This window comes from Chelonia mydas, chromosome 10 (genome assembly GCF_015237465.2).
Source record: "Chelonia mydas isolate rCheMyd1 chromosome 10, rCheMyd1.pri.v2, whole genome shotgun sequence".
Taxonomy (NCBI): domain Eukaryota; kingdom Metazoa; phylum Chordata; order Testudines; family Cheloniidae; genus Chelonia; species Chelonia mydas.
Genome location: NC_051250.2, coordinates 21,762,111 through 21,782,826, shown reverse-complemented (window position 1 = coordinate 21,782,826; position 20,716 = coordinate 21,762,111). Strand labels below are relative to the sequence as shown.

At 43.1% G+C, this 20,716-nt stretch overlaps 1 protein-coding gene across 11 annotated transcripts in view; it reads right to left on the bottom strand.

Annotated features, from left to right (window-relative positions):
- The window catches only part of MRTFB (myocardin related transcription factor B), a 224,818-nt gene that overhangs the window by 121,229 nt on the left and 82,873 nt on the right, over window positions 1–20,716 (bottom strand). For all 11 annotated transcript variants that reach the window (XR_006284264.1, XR_006284263.1, XR_005227203.2 and 8 more), the window contains exon 2: window positions 13,906–14,103. Coding sequence is in view for 8 of the 11 variants with exons in the window: in XM_043523861.1 (XP_043379796.1) it covers window positions 13,906–14,059 (154 nt within the window). In the remaining 3 variants the exon portion in view is untranslated. The remainder of the gene's footprint in view (window positions 1–13,905; window positions 14,104–20,716) is intronic.

The window sequence follows — 20,716 nt, the reverse complement described above, 5'->3', positions numbered from 1 at the left end:
GGAGCGGGAAGAGGCGGGGCAGAAGTGGGGTCTTCGGGGAAGGGGTGGAGTGGGGGCGGGACCTGGGGCAGAGCTGGGGATTGAGCACTCCTCAGTACTTTGAAAAGTCAGCACCCTTGGTTCTTTCTTCAGCTCTGGGAGGGGAGTGGGTGCTAGTGGTTAGAGTGGCGGGGGTGGAGGGGGATGGGAGTCAGGACTCCACAAACTAAGTAAAATTGTTTTCTCAGATACACGTGATGGTTCTCATTCCTTTTATATATATATACCGTATCACATCACATGTATCTGAGAAAACAATTTTACTTAGTTTGCTGATACAATGCAAATCTTTTTTCCCTCCACACACCCCAAATAGCCTTTCCCTCTAGCAAAGTACTAAATTACCCCCTATGCCACAATTGTTTTCCAAAGGGGTTCTGATGGAGCAGCAGGATTTTTAAGACACTGTTAAATGATGGAGTTCAGTTTAGTAATTTTAAAAATAGCAATAAAATCTCAAACAATGCTGTATTAAACATAAATGAGTACTTGTGCTTATGTGTCCAAAAGACCCCGAGCACATTCCTTAATGTAATATCAGATCTAAGGTAGGCATCAATAAATGACTATACCCAGGTGGTTAAGACTTGTTTCTAGCAATATCACTTTCAAAGATCACTTTTATGGAACTAAATTGAACTGAAGTATTAACACAGTGTTCATTTTCAGCTAAACATTTAGTTATCCACTTGGAATTTCTGGAAACAAAAATCAAAATAAGACGTTATGATCAAGAGATCTCTGAAGGAAAGCATACTTTTCATATCTTCTGTAATTACTTAAATGCCAAAACCTCTAGCATAGGATTTTTTCATATACACTAGATGCCTTAAGCGGAGTCAGTTATAAATCAGTCTCCCATCTTAATCTCTTCACAATAAGCAGATAATTTAAAAAAAAAATCTATAAATCAGATTAAAATGACAGAGAGTTTGTTTAGAAGTTTACCAAATGGAATGACCCTGCTGGAATTCCTTCAAGTAGCCTGTGAAAATGTCAGAATATATTCCATTTAAGAGGTCAGAGTCTCTAGAGAGCTCTGAGTTTCGGCCTGTATGGCTTTTCACATGCTTTAATATTTGAAAATTGTTCCTTGTAGACACTGACTGATACTCTGGGAATGCTAGGATTGTGGGAACTGGCAGTACCAATGACAAAGGCAGACTTAATGGGAAATCAGTACCTACTCAGTTTACTCTCTCAACCCTTAGTAGATAATATTCAAATGCTTGGGGAGGAGGATTTCACATGTTAGCAGTCATTTGTTTTCCCACTGACTCTGTTTCTTCAAAACACTGAAGATAACTTCAGAGACACAAAAGAAAAGAAAAGAATACTGGTTGCAACATTTTGCATTTCTACTAGGCTTTAGGTTTAAGATTATAAAACCTAGTACACTTTATTTCAAGGATTACATTTTAATTTTAATTTTCAAGGATGATGATAAATTATCAAACCTCCTACATATTTTTGCATTCATAACCACACTTTTAAAGTTTGATTTAGATATACATTTCATTTTTTTAAAAAACATTTGCCTCGTAGGCGAATGTCACTATAAAATATAAACTTAAACTGAAAAAAATCATTCAACGTATTGAATCAAAACATTTTGCACTGTGTATCTACAGAATGCAAATACCCTCATAGTAGTATTCATGACGAATGTACTTCACAGATTTCAGCCTTTTATTAAAAAGTGTAAGGCTAAATTAATAGAACAAATTACTGGAACGGAGAATATCTGTTACTATTATCCAGATCTCATTACTTTCAGTTTAGTGACTCTGGGATTACTGAAAATGTCTGGTTTCAGAGTAGCAGCCGTGTTAGTCTGTATTCGCAAAAAGAAAAGGAGTACTTGTGGCACCTTAGAGACTAACAAATTTATTTGAGCATAAGCTTTCGTGAGCTACAGCTCACTTCATAGGAATGCATCCGATGAAGTGAGCTCTAGCTCACGAAAGCTTATGCTCAAATAAATTTGTTAGTCTCTAAGGTGCCACAAGTACTCCTTTTCTTTTTGAAAATGTCTGTAATTTGATAGTTTCACCAGGTTTTCTAGAAAAGACTGTCTTCATCTGTTGCGTGTTTATTTATTAAAACATACAGACTAGGTTTCCTCCTTTTCTACACTACTGTTTATCACCTTGTGCTATCCAGTTAGTAAGAATCTTTGAAGGTTAACAATCCTGTTAACTTCTCTGTCCATGCATGCTCTGTACAATCCATTGGGTGGCATAAATATAAATAGGCTCATGAGCCTTAGAACTAGTCTACACTTGAAATGCTACAGTGGCACAGCTGCAGCGCTGCAACTGCATTGCTTTAGCAATTCAGTGTAGACACTACCTATGCCAATGGGAGGGGCTCTCCCATTGACGTAGGTAATCCACTTTCCCGAGAGACAGTAGCTAGGTTGACAGAAGAATTCATCTGTTGACCTAGTGCTGTCTATACCGAAGGCTAGGTCAGCTTAACTATGTCACCCAGGAGTGTGAATTTTTCACACCCCTGAATGACTAAGGGCATGGCTACACTTGCAGCTGTAGAGCGCTGGCAGTTAAACCAGCCTTCGGAGACTGCAGCAGGGAAAATGTTGCCGTATGTTTACACTGTCAGCTGCAAGTGCACTGGCGTGACTACATTAGCACCTCTTGCAACGTCACAAAGAGCAGTGCATTGCGGTAGCTATCCCAGTGTGCAAGTGGCTGCAATGTGCTTTTCAATGGGGGATGGAGTGGAGTGTGACAGGGAGTGTGTTGTGTGTATGTGGGGGGCGAGACCGTGTGTTTTGGGGGGCTGAGAGTGTGTCAACATACTGTCTTGTAAGTTCAGACAGCAGCAGACTCCCCTCCCCTCCCGCACACTCACAACAGCAGCATTCCACACTAACGGTTGCTTTGTCCTGGAGGAGATAAGCATGCCAACTGTCAGAAACGGAGCTTTGAAAAGGGATATCCGCATGCCTGCGGCCAAGTTCAAAACAATAAGAAGAGTGGCCACTTGACTTCAGGGGATTATGGGAAGTTTCCGGAGGCCAATCACAGTGCAGTATTGCAGCACCTCGTCCACACTGATGCCCTGGCATTTCAGCTGGGGCACAGAAAGCCTTATGCTTCTCGTGGAGGCGGATTACCAGGAGCACTCCCGCTGCAGAGTCCAGGCACTCTACGTGCCTTGCCAGTGTGGACACCTCAGGGCTGCTTTAATGCGCTCTAACTTGTAAGTGTAGCCAAGCCCTTAGCTGGGTTGACTTTTGATTGTAGACCTGGCCTTAGTGTCCCCAACTAGACAAACAAAATATTTTTCAAATAAAGTTTTCATTTGATTTCCTCCAATATGCTGGGGGGGGGGGGGGGGGGGAGAAGTATCCACTCTGTTGGGGGTAATCATTGAGTGTTTGAGACCCAGGTGCACCCATCTGAGTCCTGGTTTTGATCTTCATCTGTGAGTAAAAACAGATTGCCAAAATCCATCAATTTTAAGAAAAGCCTTTTTTTTTTTCCTCTCAGGGCGGCTGTATCTTGGGAACCTTTGGTCAAATGGACCCAAATTGGGATCACTAACAGAAACCCATGTCCTCAGGAGGCACACCAAGTAACCGTGTAGATTTTAAAGCGCCTAAAAGAGTTGAGCTTTAAACAGAACGCTCGCTGTAACGTGAACTATAGCAGAGCTGTCTCTCTATAAAACTTTATTCTGAACTTGAAGGACTGACAAGTCAATGTACTCCTGGCCTAAGTAAAAGTTAGTCATGTAAGTAGAAGTTATAGAAGTTTGGGGGAAAAAAACCACCTCTCCCTGTAAAAAAAAGTTAAACCTTTCAAAACATTTCTTTAAAGAGATTACATCTTTGGCTTATGGAACTTGACAGTATCTCCTTATATTTATGGTCTAAAATAATCTACTTAATGAAGAAATGATAAATTAATGCAGAAATGTATAGGTTGTTTCTCTTTAGGTGTGTTCAGAACTGCTTTAAACACATTCTAAAGAAGCAACTGTAACAAACAAAATAAAAAAGCAGATAGACCACTGTAACCCTGACTATCTCCACTCTGAAATAAAATATACACAAGATCAGCCAACTTTTGGAAGGTTTTATAGAACAGGAGGTCTCATAAAAAGGAACTATGGAAGCTGCAGCAATTAAGTCATTGGCTGAGCAAACAAGGTTTAACACTCAAGTGGATGGAATTTCTCTGTCTGTAATGTCTGTGACGACTTTTGAATGCTGCATCTGATCAATTCCAAAATTTTCAGGAAATGTTCTAGACATTAATGGGCAGACAATAAAGATAATCCACCTTGAATGATCCCTTAGAATGGAAGATAACTACTTATGCTAAACAAACTGTTCCTCTTTGCATTTACCTGTGACTCTCAGAGTACCTCTCTCAGACCTCAAGAAGAACTCTGTGTGGCTCAAAAGCTCGTCTCTTTCACGAACAAAAGTTGGTCCAGTAAAAGATGTTACCTCACCTACCTTTTCTCTCTAATAAAGACAAGGATGACAAGTACTGGGTCTTTGACAGGCTGGGTCAGAGGAGCGAAAAAAAGAAATCACTCTATAGAGATGGAAGGACTTGGGCCTGGTCTACACATAGGCGGTGAAAAATGTCATGCCCTGTGTGACAGGGTCTACCAACACCGAACTGGGCCAACGGGGAACAGACCAATCACTGTGGGCTCAGGAGGCAACACCCCCTTTCCCCATGCTGTGCATGCTCCAGGTGGAAGAGCCAGTTAAAAGGAGGCATCCCAGCTCAGTCGGAGCTGGCTGCAGAGGAGGAAGGACGTGGACTGCAAGTTCCTGTAAAGACGCCGGCGATGCTTCAGGCGGTAGATTCTGAGAACTCAGATTATGCTGAAGATGACTCGCTGACTGCAGAGACTGACGGCGAAGCCAAGCCACCGCCAGCTGAGGAGATGCGCAGGATGCAACTTGTGGTAGGAAGTGACCCAGGGAAGGTAGTAGAAGCTGATGCCTGAACCCCTGGCGGGGAGTTCCCCTGCTTCATAGGTCCCTGGATTGGAAACTGGTGGAGAGAGCAGAGGCGGGTTCCCCTACCACACCCCATAGGCCACCAGGCATGGCTGCTGTCTGCTCTACATCCCAGTACAGAAGCTTAGAGGCTATGGACTGTTTGTTTGTTCTGCCCCGCCCAGGGACCACAGATTTATTGCTGTATTTGCTCAGCACAGGGGGCCGATTCCCCAATTGCTACTGCCTGCCCCAGCCAGGAGGTTTAGGGGCCATAGACTGCTTGTTTGTTTTGCCCCGCCCAGGGGTTACAGACTGATTCTTCTCCATCCACGGGGGCCAGAACTCCAGTTGTGCTTGTTGGTCCCAGCCCGGAGGCTCAGGGGCTATGGACTGTTTGTTTACGCGGCTCCGCCAGGGGACTAGAGCGCACCTTGCTGCAACTCCCTGAATTAACAGGAAATCCCAATGACTGGGTGACAGGGTGTACCAACCCCGAACTGGGCGAGTCTGTTATAGATGATAGCACCGTGGCACTGAATCTGGAGTCTCTAGCAGAGTCCCCAAGGATGGCATAGTGTTCTGCAAAAGTATGTGCAAATGCCCAGGTAGTTGCTCTGCAGATTTCTGATATAGGGATACCCTTGGAGAAGACGGACGAGGACACTGACCTCGTAGAATGCCTATGTATTGAAGATGGGGGTGTAACATTTAGTAACAGAGTTTGATACGGGTCAAGATCCATTTGGAGAGTCTTTGAACTGAAATCGCTGTACCTTTTGACCTATCTGTAATGGAGAAGAAGAGTCTTGAAGATAAAGCTCTTGTCCTGTCCAAATAGAAGCCCAAGACTCTCCTCATGTTGAAGATAGCTTCCCTATTATCCTGTTGAGGTTTGGAATAAAAGGTTGGAAGTTGAATAAGTTGGTTCATATGAAATGTGGAAGTCTTCTTGAAAGTGAACTTTGGATGTGGTCTCAGTATGACTTTGTCAGAGAAGAACACTGTGAAAGGGGGGATGCGCCATCAGAGCCTCTATCTTCCCTATTTTTCTCGCAGAGGTGATGGCGATCAGGAATGCTATCTTCATGTCGCTAATATGACCATCTTGAACTTCTGAGCTTTGATACATTTGTGGAGTGCTCTGAGGTCTAGGATAGGTCTCCAATCTCCCTTTTTCTTCGGTATCGGGAACTAGTGAGAGTCGAAGCCTTTGCCTCTTAGTTCTGTGGGCCCTGGATCTATAGTGCCTACACTGAAGAGATGGTTTAGCTCCTGTCATAGTACGCTCTCGTGAGAAGGGTCCCTGAAGAGGGATGGGGAAGCGTATGTGGGGGGGAAGGTAAAATGGATGTCCATCTCGGATAATCTCCAGTACCCATTTGTCAGAGGTTATCCATTTTCAGGTGCGGCAGAAAGGGGTGAGATGGCTTCTGAAGGAATGGGAGAGGTTTTCCAGCCTGAGATGACGTTGAGGAGAATAGTCTATAGATACCTTGATCAACCCGTCAAAACTGTCGCTTTGAGATGGAAGGTTGAGAGGAAGTGGGTTGAGATCCCAACCGTTTCCATCTGGGGAACCTGGACTTTCTTCCTCTGAGGTTCAAATGACCTCTGAGATTGATATTGCAATGACCAAGGTTTGAATTGTGGCTGAGGGCTATACTTTCTCTTATACCCAGGTGTGTAGATCCCGAGGGATTGAAGACTAGCCCTGGAGTCTTTTAAGATGTGGAGGGAGGCACTGGTCTTTTCCGAAAATAATTCTGTCCCTTCAAAAGGAAGGTCCTCCACAGTCGTACAAACCTCCTTTGGGAAACTGGATAGGTGAAGCCAAGAGGCTCATCTCATCATGACGGCTGTAGAAATGGAGTGTGCTGCTGTGTCAGCTGCATCAAGTGCAGACTGGAGGGATGTCTAGCCACCAGCTGGCCTTCATTGACTATGGCCTTGAATTGTTCCTTATGCAAATATCAGGAAGCTGTTCAATAAAAGAGTACAATTACCAGAATTATCTGAAGCTGAATTTTGCCATTAAGGATTGAGAGTTCACAACGCGGAACTGGAGAGTGGTTGAGGAATATATTTTCCTGCCAAAAAGATCCAGGTGCTTCCAGTCCCAGTCATAGGGGGTGGATTTAAATTGGTGTTGATGGCACTTTAAGTTGACCACGTCCACTATGACTGAATTGGGGGGCAGGTAGGCAGAAGAGAAAATCTGTGTCTTTTGCCTGCATGTAATATTTTTGGTCAGCCCACTTGCATGTTGCTGGGACAGGTGTGGGGGTCTGCCATATGATCTTGGCACGGTCCAAGAGTGCCTTGTTAATAAGGACGGCTACTCTGGATGAGGCAGAAGAATGTAAAATATCCACTAGGTAGTGATGTGACTCAGTCACCTCTTGTAGTGGTATCTGTAATGCCTCTGCCACCCGCTGTGCCAGGACCTGAAACAGTTTAAAGTCATCTGCCATATACGGCAGAGGGGGCATCATCATCTCATCTGGTGATGACGATGAAAAATGGACTTGTGGGGTAACTTCCTCCTCAGCTTCAGCCTCCTGTTCCTCCCGTGCCTGTTCAGGGAGTTCAGATGCCCTCGAAGCAGCAGCTGAAGGAGGGTGTCTCATTGGTTGCTGTTAGGCCATACTGGAACTATGGGGAGCCTGTTGTCTTTGAGCCTGCCAGGAATCCCAGTAGGTCCATTAGGGTGGGAAAGGACCCAGTGACCCATGGCTGTCCAAACCATGGAGCCTGTGGATCAGGAGGATGATATGATGGAGGTCCACAGTGAAATTGGGCACCATACGGTAGGTGAGAAGAGTGGTGGGAGACCACGTCCTCTTGCTTACTTTCTGATTCAGAAGATGAAAAGAGTGGTGCATGGCAAGAGGTCATCAGCGAGTCAAAGGCTCCGGGTGAACTCGGTACCAGGGTCCCAGTACTGAGAAGAAACAAGTCCAGTACATCAGACACCACAAGATCCGTCACACACCTGAAGTTGGGCAGTGCCAAAGGTGTCAGTATAGGTGGTGGTTGTCGGTGCTGAGATGCCTGTACCGAAGGAGTTGGTGATATAGACTCGATAGTATGGTCCATTGGTGCCTGGTGTGCCCCAGGCGATACCAATGATGATATCCATGCCACAAGAGCCTTACCCGCGGCAGACTTTCTGTTTCTCTTGCCTTGGTGGTACTGACTGTTCCTTGCTTGTGCCCACTGGGTTCTTAAGCAACCCGACGTGCTCTGTCGGAATGGTACTGTGTGAGCCCTGTGTACCAGATTTAGATGGCTTTGGTGCCGTTGGTACTAATGACACTGATGGAGCAGGAGATCATTTTCTTGGGCTTGCTATGGGGACTCACGGACCTTTTCTTAGAGGCCTTATGTGAATGGCTCATGGGTGTCTCCTTGGGCACAGGTCCCTTTGAAGTAGAGGGTTATGGTGAGGTCTCCTGCCGCAATTTGGGTGGTTGAAGGGCTGACTCTATGAGTAGGAGTTTGAGCCTCAGTTCTCTGTCCTTTCTGGATCTGGGCTTCAGTAGCTGACACAAACCACACTTCTGTGGGATGTTTCTCTTCCAGGCAGTGGATGCACGGAGAGTGTCCATCAGTCACTGCGATAGATTCTTTGCAACAGAGACACTTCTTGAAGTCCGGGGAGCCATGCACACCCTGACCAGAGGGGTCCCCCCACAACCAGGGGTTGATGAAAGAATAAAGTCTTTTCTTTTTCTTTAGGCAATGGCCAAATAAAAATGTAAATGAAGAAAAGAAAGAAAAGAGTCTTCAGAAGGGAGCTAAAGATTAGCATTTCTAAAAAAGTTAACAATCCGTGAATGGACAGTTAAAGCCCCGTCTCTAGTCAGGGGCGGTTGAGAAGGAACTGAGGAGGGTTTGCCCACCCATGCTAGTTAGCTTCATGACAGAGCATGGGCCAGCACATGCATAGGCTGAACGGACACTGCTACCAAATTTCTCCCATCGGCAGTGCACGCAGACACACCTACAGTAAAGCACCCATAAGGACACTATTCAAAGAAGAATCAATGTTTTTCATAATTCCTTTTCTTTAGTTGCCTTTTTCTGTAACATTTTATTCCCTATTCCCCTCCCCACACCCAACTTCACCATTATGGCACCTTACTGTACCTTTCTCTAGGAAAACAAACAAGCAAACAACTATCTTTGAAGTCAAGATCAAAGCTGACTGTATATTAGCTCACACTCTACAAAAACATTCCTTTGAGCAGTGCAAGTGCTAAGAGAAAGTGCCCATCACCTCTGTGACAGCACCAAAACAGGCTTGAAACAGCTGCTGCAGGAGTTCTGTTAAGTCATCAAAAGCACTCACCAACGCAATGGCCCCTTGAAAAGGAAGAATTAAAAATAAAGGACTAAAAAGTTAACTTACACAATTTAGTTTCTAAAGCACAACATAGCTAGGTTTTATTGGCTGGATTACAATTGAGCTGCTTTTTCACAAAAAGTAACAGAAGAAAGAAAATACAGTTAAATGTATATGGTGAAATGATAGGAAACATGGTCAATGGCACATTCAGGAGCTTAATTTTGTTTTAAATTTTGTGGATGCATATATTGATGTCAAGCTACCCTTCATAAAATGAAAAGCTCAGTATATCAAGGCTCAACATGCACAGTAATCTACTTCAGTCTGCACAAGGAACAAAATCAGGCAGTTCTTTCAGAGGCACAATGAAAAACATGCACAAAATGTAGCTTAAAGACAGGTTGGAAGAAAAACACTCATCCATATTGAAGAGGAATCTTTCCAGAGTGAATGCTGTCAGGTTTTTTATAAAATTACGCTTTCTTTTAAAAAAAAAAGTTTTCATGTTTCTAGCACTCATGATTATAAAGACAACCTTCCAAATGCAAAAAGAGATTGAACAAGTGCAGTGTTGTCTGCCTAGCTCACCGGAGAGCAGACTCATAGGAACCTGGAAAATACGACACTCAGTCACACCTATGGTATATCAAGTATAATATCCTGCTTCTGGCAGTGGACAGCAGCAGATGCTTCAGAAGACTGTATAAGAAATCCTGCACTAAACAGATGTGTGATAATCTACCCCAGTGAAAGTCTAATCTTAACTCTTAATAGTTAGAGATTGGCTTTAACCCTGAAGCATGAGGTTTTATATTCCTTCCAAATCTTTTTAGAAATAACTATTATAAATGTGGATGTTCTTGTTACCATTAAAATTGTCTAATCCCTCTTTGAATTTTGTTGAACTCTTGGCCTCAATAATATCCTGTGGATCAGAAAAAGAGCTAAGTAGACAACCACAAGGTAATAAAGAGCAGACTGTTCAGAGATATGGGGAGACAAGAAATGAATGTTTGGGGGGTGGGAGGCAAGCACATACAGATACAAGACTCTCATTATTATTAAGGTAAGCCATTTCATAAGGCTACTTTTTTCTTTTGGGATAATTTGTTTTTATGGGAATTTTTCAAGGCTTGTTAAACAGATTCCATTATAGCTGGTACCAAGAAAGTGATGGTAACTCTCAGGCTGTATTGCATGGGCTGCTTAAGATGTATAGTTATGAATAAAGCTCTGTGTTTGTCACGGAAGTCACGGATTCCATGACCTCCATGACTTCTGCAGCTGCCCAGCTCGGGCAGCCGCTGGGCCAGTCGCCCTGGCTGCTGCTGGGGTAGTCCAGGGCCCCCGCACCCCCCAGCAGCAGGAGTTGGGGGTGGGGGGTGGAGGCTTAGGGCTGGGTATTGGGATGCGGGGGGGAGCCTCCTGGAAGGGCAACAGGAACTCCCCTCCCTCAGCTCCTAGCTCCACATGCTGCCTCTGCCAGCAGACACCACCCCGACAGCTCCCACTGGCCACAGTTCCCAGCCAATGGGAGCTGCAGAACCAGGGCTGGGGCACAGCAGAGGCAGCACGTGGGTCTAAGAGCTGGAGGTTGCCGCTTCCCAGGAGCCGGGTAGGAAATCTGCCCCAGCCCCGCCAACCACCTCCTGCCAGCACCCCTCAATGCCCCCTGGGCCGCGCCCCCCACCTTGAGCACCCGCAGCGTCTCCCCAGCCCACACCCCCCAAGCACCTGTGCCCCACCCCAAGTACCCACAGTGCTTCCCTGGGCCGTGTCTCCCCTGAGTACCTGCAGCGGCACCCCCCACCCCCAGGGTCATATCCCCCCAGCACCTACGGTGCCCCCAGGGCCCCCCCACTCCTCCCAAGTTTTAGTCAGGGGTATACAGTCATTTACAGGTCACGGGCTGTGAATTTTTGTTTACTGCCCATGACTTTTACTAAAAATACCCATGACTAAAACGTAGCCTTAGTTATGAACTACCAGTCTCGCTGCAGATAAATTTATAAAAGGACTTCAGTATAAACCGAGTCCCAAACAATACATAGTGAGGATTAACATCTCAAAGTTATATGTTTCTTTCTGAAGTTTAAGGGATTTTTTTTTAAAGGCTCATCCATCGAAAAGTGATCTAGAACCAAAGTTTTAGACCCCTGAAACAAGAGAACTGAACTGCAGTTATATTAAACTGTTCATGAACTGTTTTAGTTATGGATCAATAGTATGTTAAATACTTGATAGATGTTTAAAATCTGCACACTTGTGGAAGAGAGAGCGATGCCAGATTTACAACAGGGCAGGGGAAGATTTCTTCCCAGCTGTACAAAAGCTAAGCTAAGTTTGCAATGGAAAAAAGGAAGCGGTCGAAGTTTCTCACTACCTAACTTTTCCTTGATTAAACCTGTATCCTTCCTCCAATGTTATACAACTTTGGCCATGGCACACTATATACATCTCCCAACATTGAGTAACATATGCATACTCGTCTATTTGGAAACTAAAAGCATACTGACAATAGGGAGCATAAGTCTCCAGACTTGCGCCCAAACTCAGGTCTTTAACATAGACAGTCTGACAAAGCTCGAAAGTCTCTCACTAACAGAAATTGGTTCAATAAAAGATATTACCTCATAGGGAGACACAGACACCCTGTGCCCATGCATTTATTTTATTTTAAGGTTGAGAAGGTACACCACCTTTCTCCTTATGTACTTTTATACCATACTTCTGAATCATTAATAAATGGCTTGCTTTGGCCAACTTCCCTGGTTAAATAAAAACTGACGCAAAATTTATTATTCCAATTTGGAAACTGAATATTCCCAATATTTACCAAAATGAGTTGAAAAACAAGTATTTAAGACAAATCTGCCAAGTAGAAAAAGGTGATGAGCAACATATTTGTGAGGTCCAACATGTTTTAAAATAATTATGACTCCATTTTATAGTGAACACTAACGTACATATTGATTCAAACCTAACTCTTCCTATGCTTACTGTAGCAGTGGAAACACATTTCTTCTAAGCTGCCATGCCAATATAAACAATGAGGAAAGATACTGGAAACATTCCTAAAATGTAAACCTCATTTTCCCTACAACGTTCATCCTTAAACTAGTCTGTGAAATAATCTTTTTACTTTAAAAACCTCAAGTTTAAACACCTCTAATTTTTCAACAAAAAATAATTATTTGGAATAACTATCTTCAGTTGTTTGGTAATGTTACTATGTCCCCGGGGAGAAAACATACATTTGATTAACTCATACTTTCACTTTGTATTTGTTGAGGATTATATCTCATTCATGTAAACAAAGAGCCACAGTTTATGTGCATTGGCCAACATTTTCAAGATTGGGTGTTTAAAGTTAGGCCATTTGCAATGGTAAATGAAGTTGTTCAAGACACATTTCACAACAAATAAAAATAACATTCATACTTTAATATAAAAAACAATGAGGAGTACTTGTGGCACCTTAGAGACTAACAAATTTATTTGGGCATAAGCTTCCTTGGGCTAAAACCCACTTCATCGGATACATGCAGTGGAAAATACAGTAGGAAGAGCTATATAAACAGAGAACATGACAAAATGGGTGTTGCCATACCAACTGTAACGAGACCAATTAATTAAGGTGGGCTGTTATAAGCAGCAGAAAAAAAAAACTTTTGTAGTGATAATCAGGATGGCCCATTTCAAACAGTTGACAAGAAGGTGTGAGTAACAACAGGGAGAAAAAAATTAGCATGGGGAAATAGTTTTTACTTTGTATAATGACCCATCCACTCCCAGTCTTTATTCAAGCCTAATTTAATGGTGTCCCGTTTGAAAATTAATTCCAATTCTGCAGTTTCTCACTGGAGTCTGTTTTTGAAGTTTTTTTTGTTGGAGAATTGCAACTTTTAGGTCTGAAATTGAGCGACCAGGGAGGTGGTTGAAGTGTTCTCTGACTGGTTTTTGAATGTTATAATTCTTGATGTCTGATTTGTGTCCATTTATTCTTTTGCGTAGATTTTTGTCCGGTTTGGCCAATGTACATGGCATTGTTGGCACATGATGGCATATATCACCAATGTGATAAAGAATACTACAAAATACTACAGAATCACTACAAAAGTTTTTTTTTTCTGCTGCTAATAATAGCCCACCTTAATTAATAGGTCTTGTTACAGTTGGTATGGCAACACACATTTTGTCATGTTCTCTGTGTATATATATCTTCCTACTGTATTTTCCACTGCATGCATCCGATGAAGTGGGTTTTAGCCCACGAAAGCTTATGCCCAAATAAATTTGTTCGTCTCTAAGGTGTCACAGGTACTCCTCCTTTTTTTTGCTGATACAAACTAACACGGCTACCACTCTGATACTTTAATATGGTTGTCGGACACATAAATGGAGAGGATTAACAAATATTTCACTTGAGGAAAGTAAACAATTAAAAACATTATTACCTCCACTTATAAAAATACACATTTCTTCATGACAGAGCAGGGAGGTCCTGCCTCTAACCTGTTGTACTCACCATTCTTTCGTTCGTTGAGGGGAGGTAAGTACTGACTAGGCTGCAATGAGAGTTCCTGAAACTCATGAGCAACTGCTTCACTATGAGGACTAGGAACAAGATTTGTTAGTGATCCTGAATCATCCTCAGTGTCTGCTGTCCTTAAGTGGTCCATTGTGTCCAGGCAGCTGGCCTCTTAATTACAGCACACTGATGAATCTGGTAAGAAAAAAAGGGAAAAATATAAAGACAGCATGCAACTATATGCAAATGTTCAGTAGTCGGAATAATTATTTAATGCTTAAGATGTTATGAGACTTTGAATATTTTATCACAAAAGACAAATCTGAAGATCTCCCTCATAAAACCTTCTTGATACCAAATAAATAAAAACAATGGTGAAGAGTTCCTTAATACAAAGCTCGAACACAATGGTTCTCAATTCGTGGTCCCTGGACTAGTGATTGTCTGCCGAACACTTCCTGGTGGTCTGTGAAAGTGATAGGTGACGTGGTGGTGGTCTGCCTCCTGGTTTTCAGTTGCTAAATTTAAAAAAGCTAAAATAGATATAAAATACTTTCCTAACATTACTTTTCCACATGAACAATTTCTGTAGCTGCTACAGGAATGTTTCACAATTGAAAAGAAGATGGAAGACTGTCCACGCAAAACTCCATATTGAAGTCATGGTCCACACTTCGAAAGAGGTTGAGAATCCTTAGTCTAAGATATTGCATCTTACATACCCCACAGATTTTGTATCTATCTAAAGATTTATCACATTGTCAATTATGCTTTGACTTTTTGTAAAGGAGACATTCAAAGGATTTTTTAAAAAGTTGCTTAAAGTTTAAAAGTTCTCCCCACTTTTTTTTTTTTGGCTGTTTTATGATGTATAAAAAAGCAGAATTTGTTTTCCTGCTTCTTATTTGACTGGGACCATGTCTATGTTACAAACTTTGGTCAACACAAATTACATCAGCGTAAGCCGCCAAAGTTTGTATATTGCTCAGGTGCATGCACACTTGTGTCAGCGCTGCACATACTCACCAGGAGTGCTTGTGTCAATGCAAAGTGCAGTACACCATAGTCGGTATCCCAGTGTGTCACGTGCCACCATCTGGCACAACGCCTTTTGGGAAATTTTCACAGTGTGTTGTGGGATAGAAATGACTTGCCATGGGATCTCTGGGAGCTATGAGTCAGCTTCTCAGCATGCAATATTCTCCATTTTATAATGCCATTCATATCCCATAATTTCTGTGCCTTTTTAAAAAAAATCCCACAAACTCAAGCAGCACTTTTTGGTGTCTGCCACTTCTGATAGAAGCCTGCAGAGCTCTGCACTGTTCTCATGAACTTTGCAAATACAGGATGCAGAATTTTCCTGTATTTGCAGATGTACAACAAGTACTGTAAAGATGGGACACGATGATTTCTTCAAGGACTGTTTTCTAAGGAACACAGGGAAAAATAATTCAAGGTTGTTGTTGGCATGTATGGAGCAGCTACAGACCGTGCAGCATCACTTCTGGGTCAAATAAACTAGCACTGACTGGGGGAATTACATCATAATGGAGGTTTAAGATGACAGAACAGTGGCTGGAGAGCTTTCAGATGAAAAAGGCCACATTACTGGATCTGTGTGCTGAGTGTGTCCCAGCTCCCTAGCACAGGGACACCAGAATGAGAGCTGCATTAACAGTAGAGAAGCGAGTGGTGAGATCATTTTGGAGTTGCAAAATCCACAGTGGCTGCCGCTGTCATGCAAACGTGTAGGGCCATTAATCATCTCCTGCTATGCAGGACTGACATTCTCAGCAATATGCTGGACATAGTGGTGGATTTGCAGCAATGGGGTTCCCAAAGTGGGGCTGGACAACAGACGGCATGACTACTCCTATTTTGACACCAGTACACCTTGCCACAGAGTGCATCAACAGAAAGGGCTACTTTTCTATGGCTATGCTGTAGCATTCATGCAAGGTTCATGCACTTGGCAACATTCAGGGCACACCCGGAGTGTTGTGTAGGAGCAGTGCACACACGGCTTCTCTCAAGGGCATGAACCTTGGAATCTCGCCCAGATGACATGAACCGTGGGAAGCCTCCCAGGACTGGGCTCAAGGCCCGAGAGCAAGGAATGCGGTAGATAGAAATTGGTAAATAAGAATATTATACAAAGCCAGCGTATTCCTTTTATCTGTTGGAGTATGTAATGCGCGGGGGGGGAGAGAGAAATAAAGGAGAGGGTGGAAAAGCTGACAGGCAGACCAGCCCGTCGGCAGACCAGCCTGCTTGCTTGCTTAAAGCATGTCCTATCTTGTATTTGAACCGCAACACTATGCAAACATTGGTGGATCACTGGGGACGTTTCACCGATATCAGTGTTTGCTAGTCAGGAAAGTGCCTGATGCTCACTTTAAGAATGCGGGACTGTTCAGCAAGCTGCAAGCAGGAACATTCTTTCCCGACTGGCAAATTACCATGGGTGATATTGAAACGCCTATAGTGATTCTGGTGACCCAGCCGTTGCTCCCGGGCTCATGAAGCCATGCAGTGGCCACCTTGACAATACCAAGAAAAGATTCTACTACCAGAACAGCAGATGCAGAATGACTGTTGAATGTGCTTTTGGTAGACTAAAGGGAGACTGTGGTGTTTACTCACTAGACTGGATCTTAGTGAAAAAAATATCCCCATAGTTATAGCTGCCTGTTGTGTCCTGAATAATAGCTGTGAGGCAAAAGGGAAAAATTGCCATCAGGGTAGAGGGAGGAAGTGGATCAGCTGCCTTCTGACTTTGAACAGCCAGACACAATGGCCATTTCAAGAGCCCAACGTGGCGCTAGTGGGTTGAGGGGGGCTTTGAAAGGGCACTTTAACCAGTCAACCAAAGTAGCATTCTGTGCTCGACTGTTCTCTGGGCCTGGAGCTTTGGGTGCTGATCAGAACAGTGTACTACTTGCTGTACATTTATTAATATGACTATTTTCCTGAACCTAAGAATTATGTGTTGCTTGCTATACATTTACAAGTACTGTTTGCTTTGAGTAGGGCTATGCATTCTGCAATATTTATTGTGAACTAATAATGATAATTTGATTCTCCAAAAATAGAACTTTACTGAGTGGGGGAAAACAGTGTAGAAAAACAATGAGCAAAAAATACAGGCAATGTAATACACATTTTTAACATAAATTAACAGAGTGGAACTTTAAAATTGGAAAGGGAGTAAATATTTTGGTCCATTTATGTGCAAAAATGTAGTCCATTGTGGCTACCCATGCATCAGCTGTGGTCCTCACAGGTCAGTGTATGACAATATGTGATTTTCCCTGCTGTCCCTTGCCATGGAGTGATAGGGATAAGGATGTGGCCTGTGATGCCACATTGTATGTTGGGTTGTGTTGGGAACGGCAACCATGGAGTTTCCAAAGACTGCAAAGGCAGGGAGTCTGGGATTTTTGGACCTATAGGTTAACCATAGTCTGCAGCATTTGGGTTTTCTGCCTGAGAAGACCCATTATGTCCTGGTGCATCTCCCTCTCCTTTTCCTGCTGGGTTTCTTGGGCCTTTCTCTTGTCCTCACTTTACTTCTCCATGCTGTTGGTCATACTGGCCATCCAAGCTCTTTGCTCATGGTCCAGTGTATCACTAGCTTGCAGGATCTCAGAGAACACATCCTCCCTAGTCCTCTTCCAACTCCTCCTCATCAGGGTCAGGCATTCTGTGGGTGTAGAAGGTGGGCACCTCTCAAGGCTGCCATGCCAAATGCTGCTGATAAAAACAGACAGATGTGCAATTGGATTTACAGTCATCACGGAAAGGGAAAAATAAGTTTCAAAATTTCCTTCCCTTATTCCCATAAACACTTTTAATAAGAAATGCTTATTGACACTACAGCTTTGGAGTACCATGCCATAGTGAGTATGGTCTGCGCCAGGGGCAACGGAGGGAAGGCTGTTCTGTTGCATGAAGGTATAACATTTCAGCCCTTATTCCAAGGGTATGAGTATGGGGAAATGGCATTGAACACGGGCACTATTTTCTACAGGTGATAGTGGTTTTAGCTGATACCTTACTTCTGAGGGTCACAAAGACACAGAGAACACAACTGCCACTGGCATCATGAAGCCACCCAGGCTCATATACTGCTTGCCTGTTTACTGCAACGGTTCCAGTCGAACTCATTGCAGAGTGGTGTAAAAAGGGTACTACCGCAGAGGAATAAATAAGGCAGCCATCCACAGAAACTTTTGGGAGAGCATTGCAAAGTAGCTCCATGACAGTTTCACCAAGATGTTTCAGAAGAACAAAATGTACATAAACCAAGTGTTCCGTATGCCCCCCCCCAACCTAACAGGAGAATGAAAAGCAGGTGCCAACTCTATCTCTGTTTGTTCTACCTCTATCTCTTCTTGTATGAGTAAAACAATGAAAAGTTGATAACTTTGTCTTGTTAACTTGGGCTGGGTACCAACTTTAAATTCAAACATGATAAGGAAAAATGCATGCACACACGTACCCGAGTTTCCTTTCCCTTCATCAGGCTCCTCCACAGTTGCATGGTGGAAAGGGCTAGGTGGTGAGCCGCAAATGGGTCCTGCCTTGTTGGATGGCTGGAACCCACTGCGGTGTCTCCTTCTTCCTCACAGTTCACAGCCAGGGTCTGTCTCCTCAGAGATATCCACAGTGTTATGCAGGGTGCTGGTGAGGTCTCCATCAAGAATGGCATGTAGCTCATTGTAAAAGTGGCAGATCTGCAGCTCAGCACCAGATCTATTGTTAGCTCCCCAGCCTTGTGGTATGCCTGGGAAAGTTTCTTCATTTCACAAGGCACTGCTGCTGATCCCTGTCATACCCCTTTTCCTGCATCCCCTGGGCAATCTAGTCATAGATCTCCACATTTCTATGGCTGGTCTCTAGTGGTGCTTGCACAGACTCTCTTCCCCACAGACCCAATGCCTCCTGCCTACTCCAGGCAGGAACATGTCTAGTGTGTGGAGTTGGCATGGTTGGTTGAGCAGTTGCAGACAACAAGGGAGAGCTCCTAGGTGTGCTCACGAAGGTGGGCGACCGAGGACAAGGAATTTCAAAAACACAAACAGGGTTTTAAAAGGGGGGGTGCGTGGCTTCCGGTCTCTGTGACCCCCAAGCAGTGGAGTTGCCACCTGTGACCAGAGCGGTCACTGTCATACAGAATGGGGCACAGTGGGACAGCTACTGGAGGACAGTTGAGGTCAATACAGGTCACAGAGCATCTATGCTCACTGTGTCAACCTCAGTAGGTCAACCATGGCTCTATATTGTTCAAGGAGGTGGTTTTACTGCATCACTGTAACGAGGCACTTACATCAGCTGGAAACAAATTTAAGTGTAGACTCATGCACAAATATGTCATTGCAAGGCAACTTACATCAACCTAACTTTTTAGTGTAGACAAGGCCTTAGAAACTATAAGCATGTCCACTCTGAGTCTTCCCTGGATTTGCTGGAGGAATTCTTGGAGGGTGGGGAGCGGGGTGACGGGGGCGAGGGCTCAGATGTTTACTGTGAGCTCTTACATCTTTATTGAAGGAACAGGACAATGAAACTTTTATCAAGACAACCTTTCGACCAAGTGCTTATTACACAGTGGAGTAAAGTAGGCATTAACAAAAAAAAAAGTTTTAAATAGGCTGACTAAAAATTCCTTTCTCTCACAATTGCTCAGCTTTTAGTTTCTTGCTGTGTCATAATTTTCTTATCCCAGCATAGAACGTACCAGAAGAGACAACAGAATTTCCAATGTAAAAGAATATGAAGAAAAAAATAGTTTTAAACCAAACCCACTCATGCTATTTTACATAATAAAGAAGTATAACAGGACTTTTTCTCTTTCCAGCACATCTTTAGAGGATGCTCCTTATATTTGGAATGATGGTTGGAAAGCTCATGAACTGAAATCTTCCCCCACTGTACTACTTTGAATGATAGTCAAATGGTAACCGCTGCTATCGTTAAAATTCCTAAACCAGTTTCCATTATACCCCCGCATTTTCTTAACTCTGAACTTTCTAAAACTGCCACTTTTGGACTCTCTCTCTAAATATATATATTTAAAGTTAAGCAAAATCCCTTTAGACTTTCTTGAGTTCTGAAAAGGTGAGAAAATACAGACTTATGCCATTTTAATACACTGTTACTACACTTTTTTCCCCACATAGAACTCAAAACCAGCTGAACATTGAAACTTGATCTGTGCATAGTTTTCAGTGAGAAGTTCAAGTTCAGAAAAAACAGCTGGGTAATAATGTTATTGGGCATTAAAAATCACTAACTTCTTTGAGCATCAGTGCATATTCTCCATCCCCAGCTTCACAGATACATTGTGTACTGCTAGCTGGTGATACCATAGAGCATGAGAGCCTAAAATTCCTATGAAAATTGTAGTGGATCCTATTTTAGTGAGCACACAGACTTAAAATACTTAAAACTGATTCTCCTTTGTAAGCAGCCTATGTTTAATAAAGGTGAGTTAACTCCACTCTGATAGCCTGGAGTGTGTGATAGGTTTTTTGGAGGATATTGTCCAAATTAAAAGTAACTCCTCTTCTTGAGAACAAAAACAGGAGGAAAAAAAATCTTTTATTAGAAGTGATATAACACTTCACATCCTCAAAACACTGTTTAAGAGTTAGCAAATGAATCCCCCGTAGCTCTCTCTCTTATGGAGAAAACTGTAGGTATGAAAAACTACAGATTCAACAATTTTATGGTGACTGCAGCAGCTACTCATTGAACAATATTCTGCAAATGCTAAACTTTCATCTGAAAAATAAATTAGGAG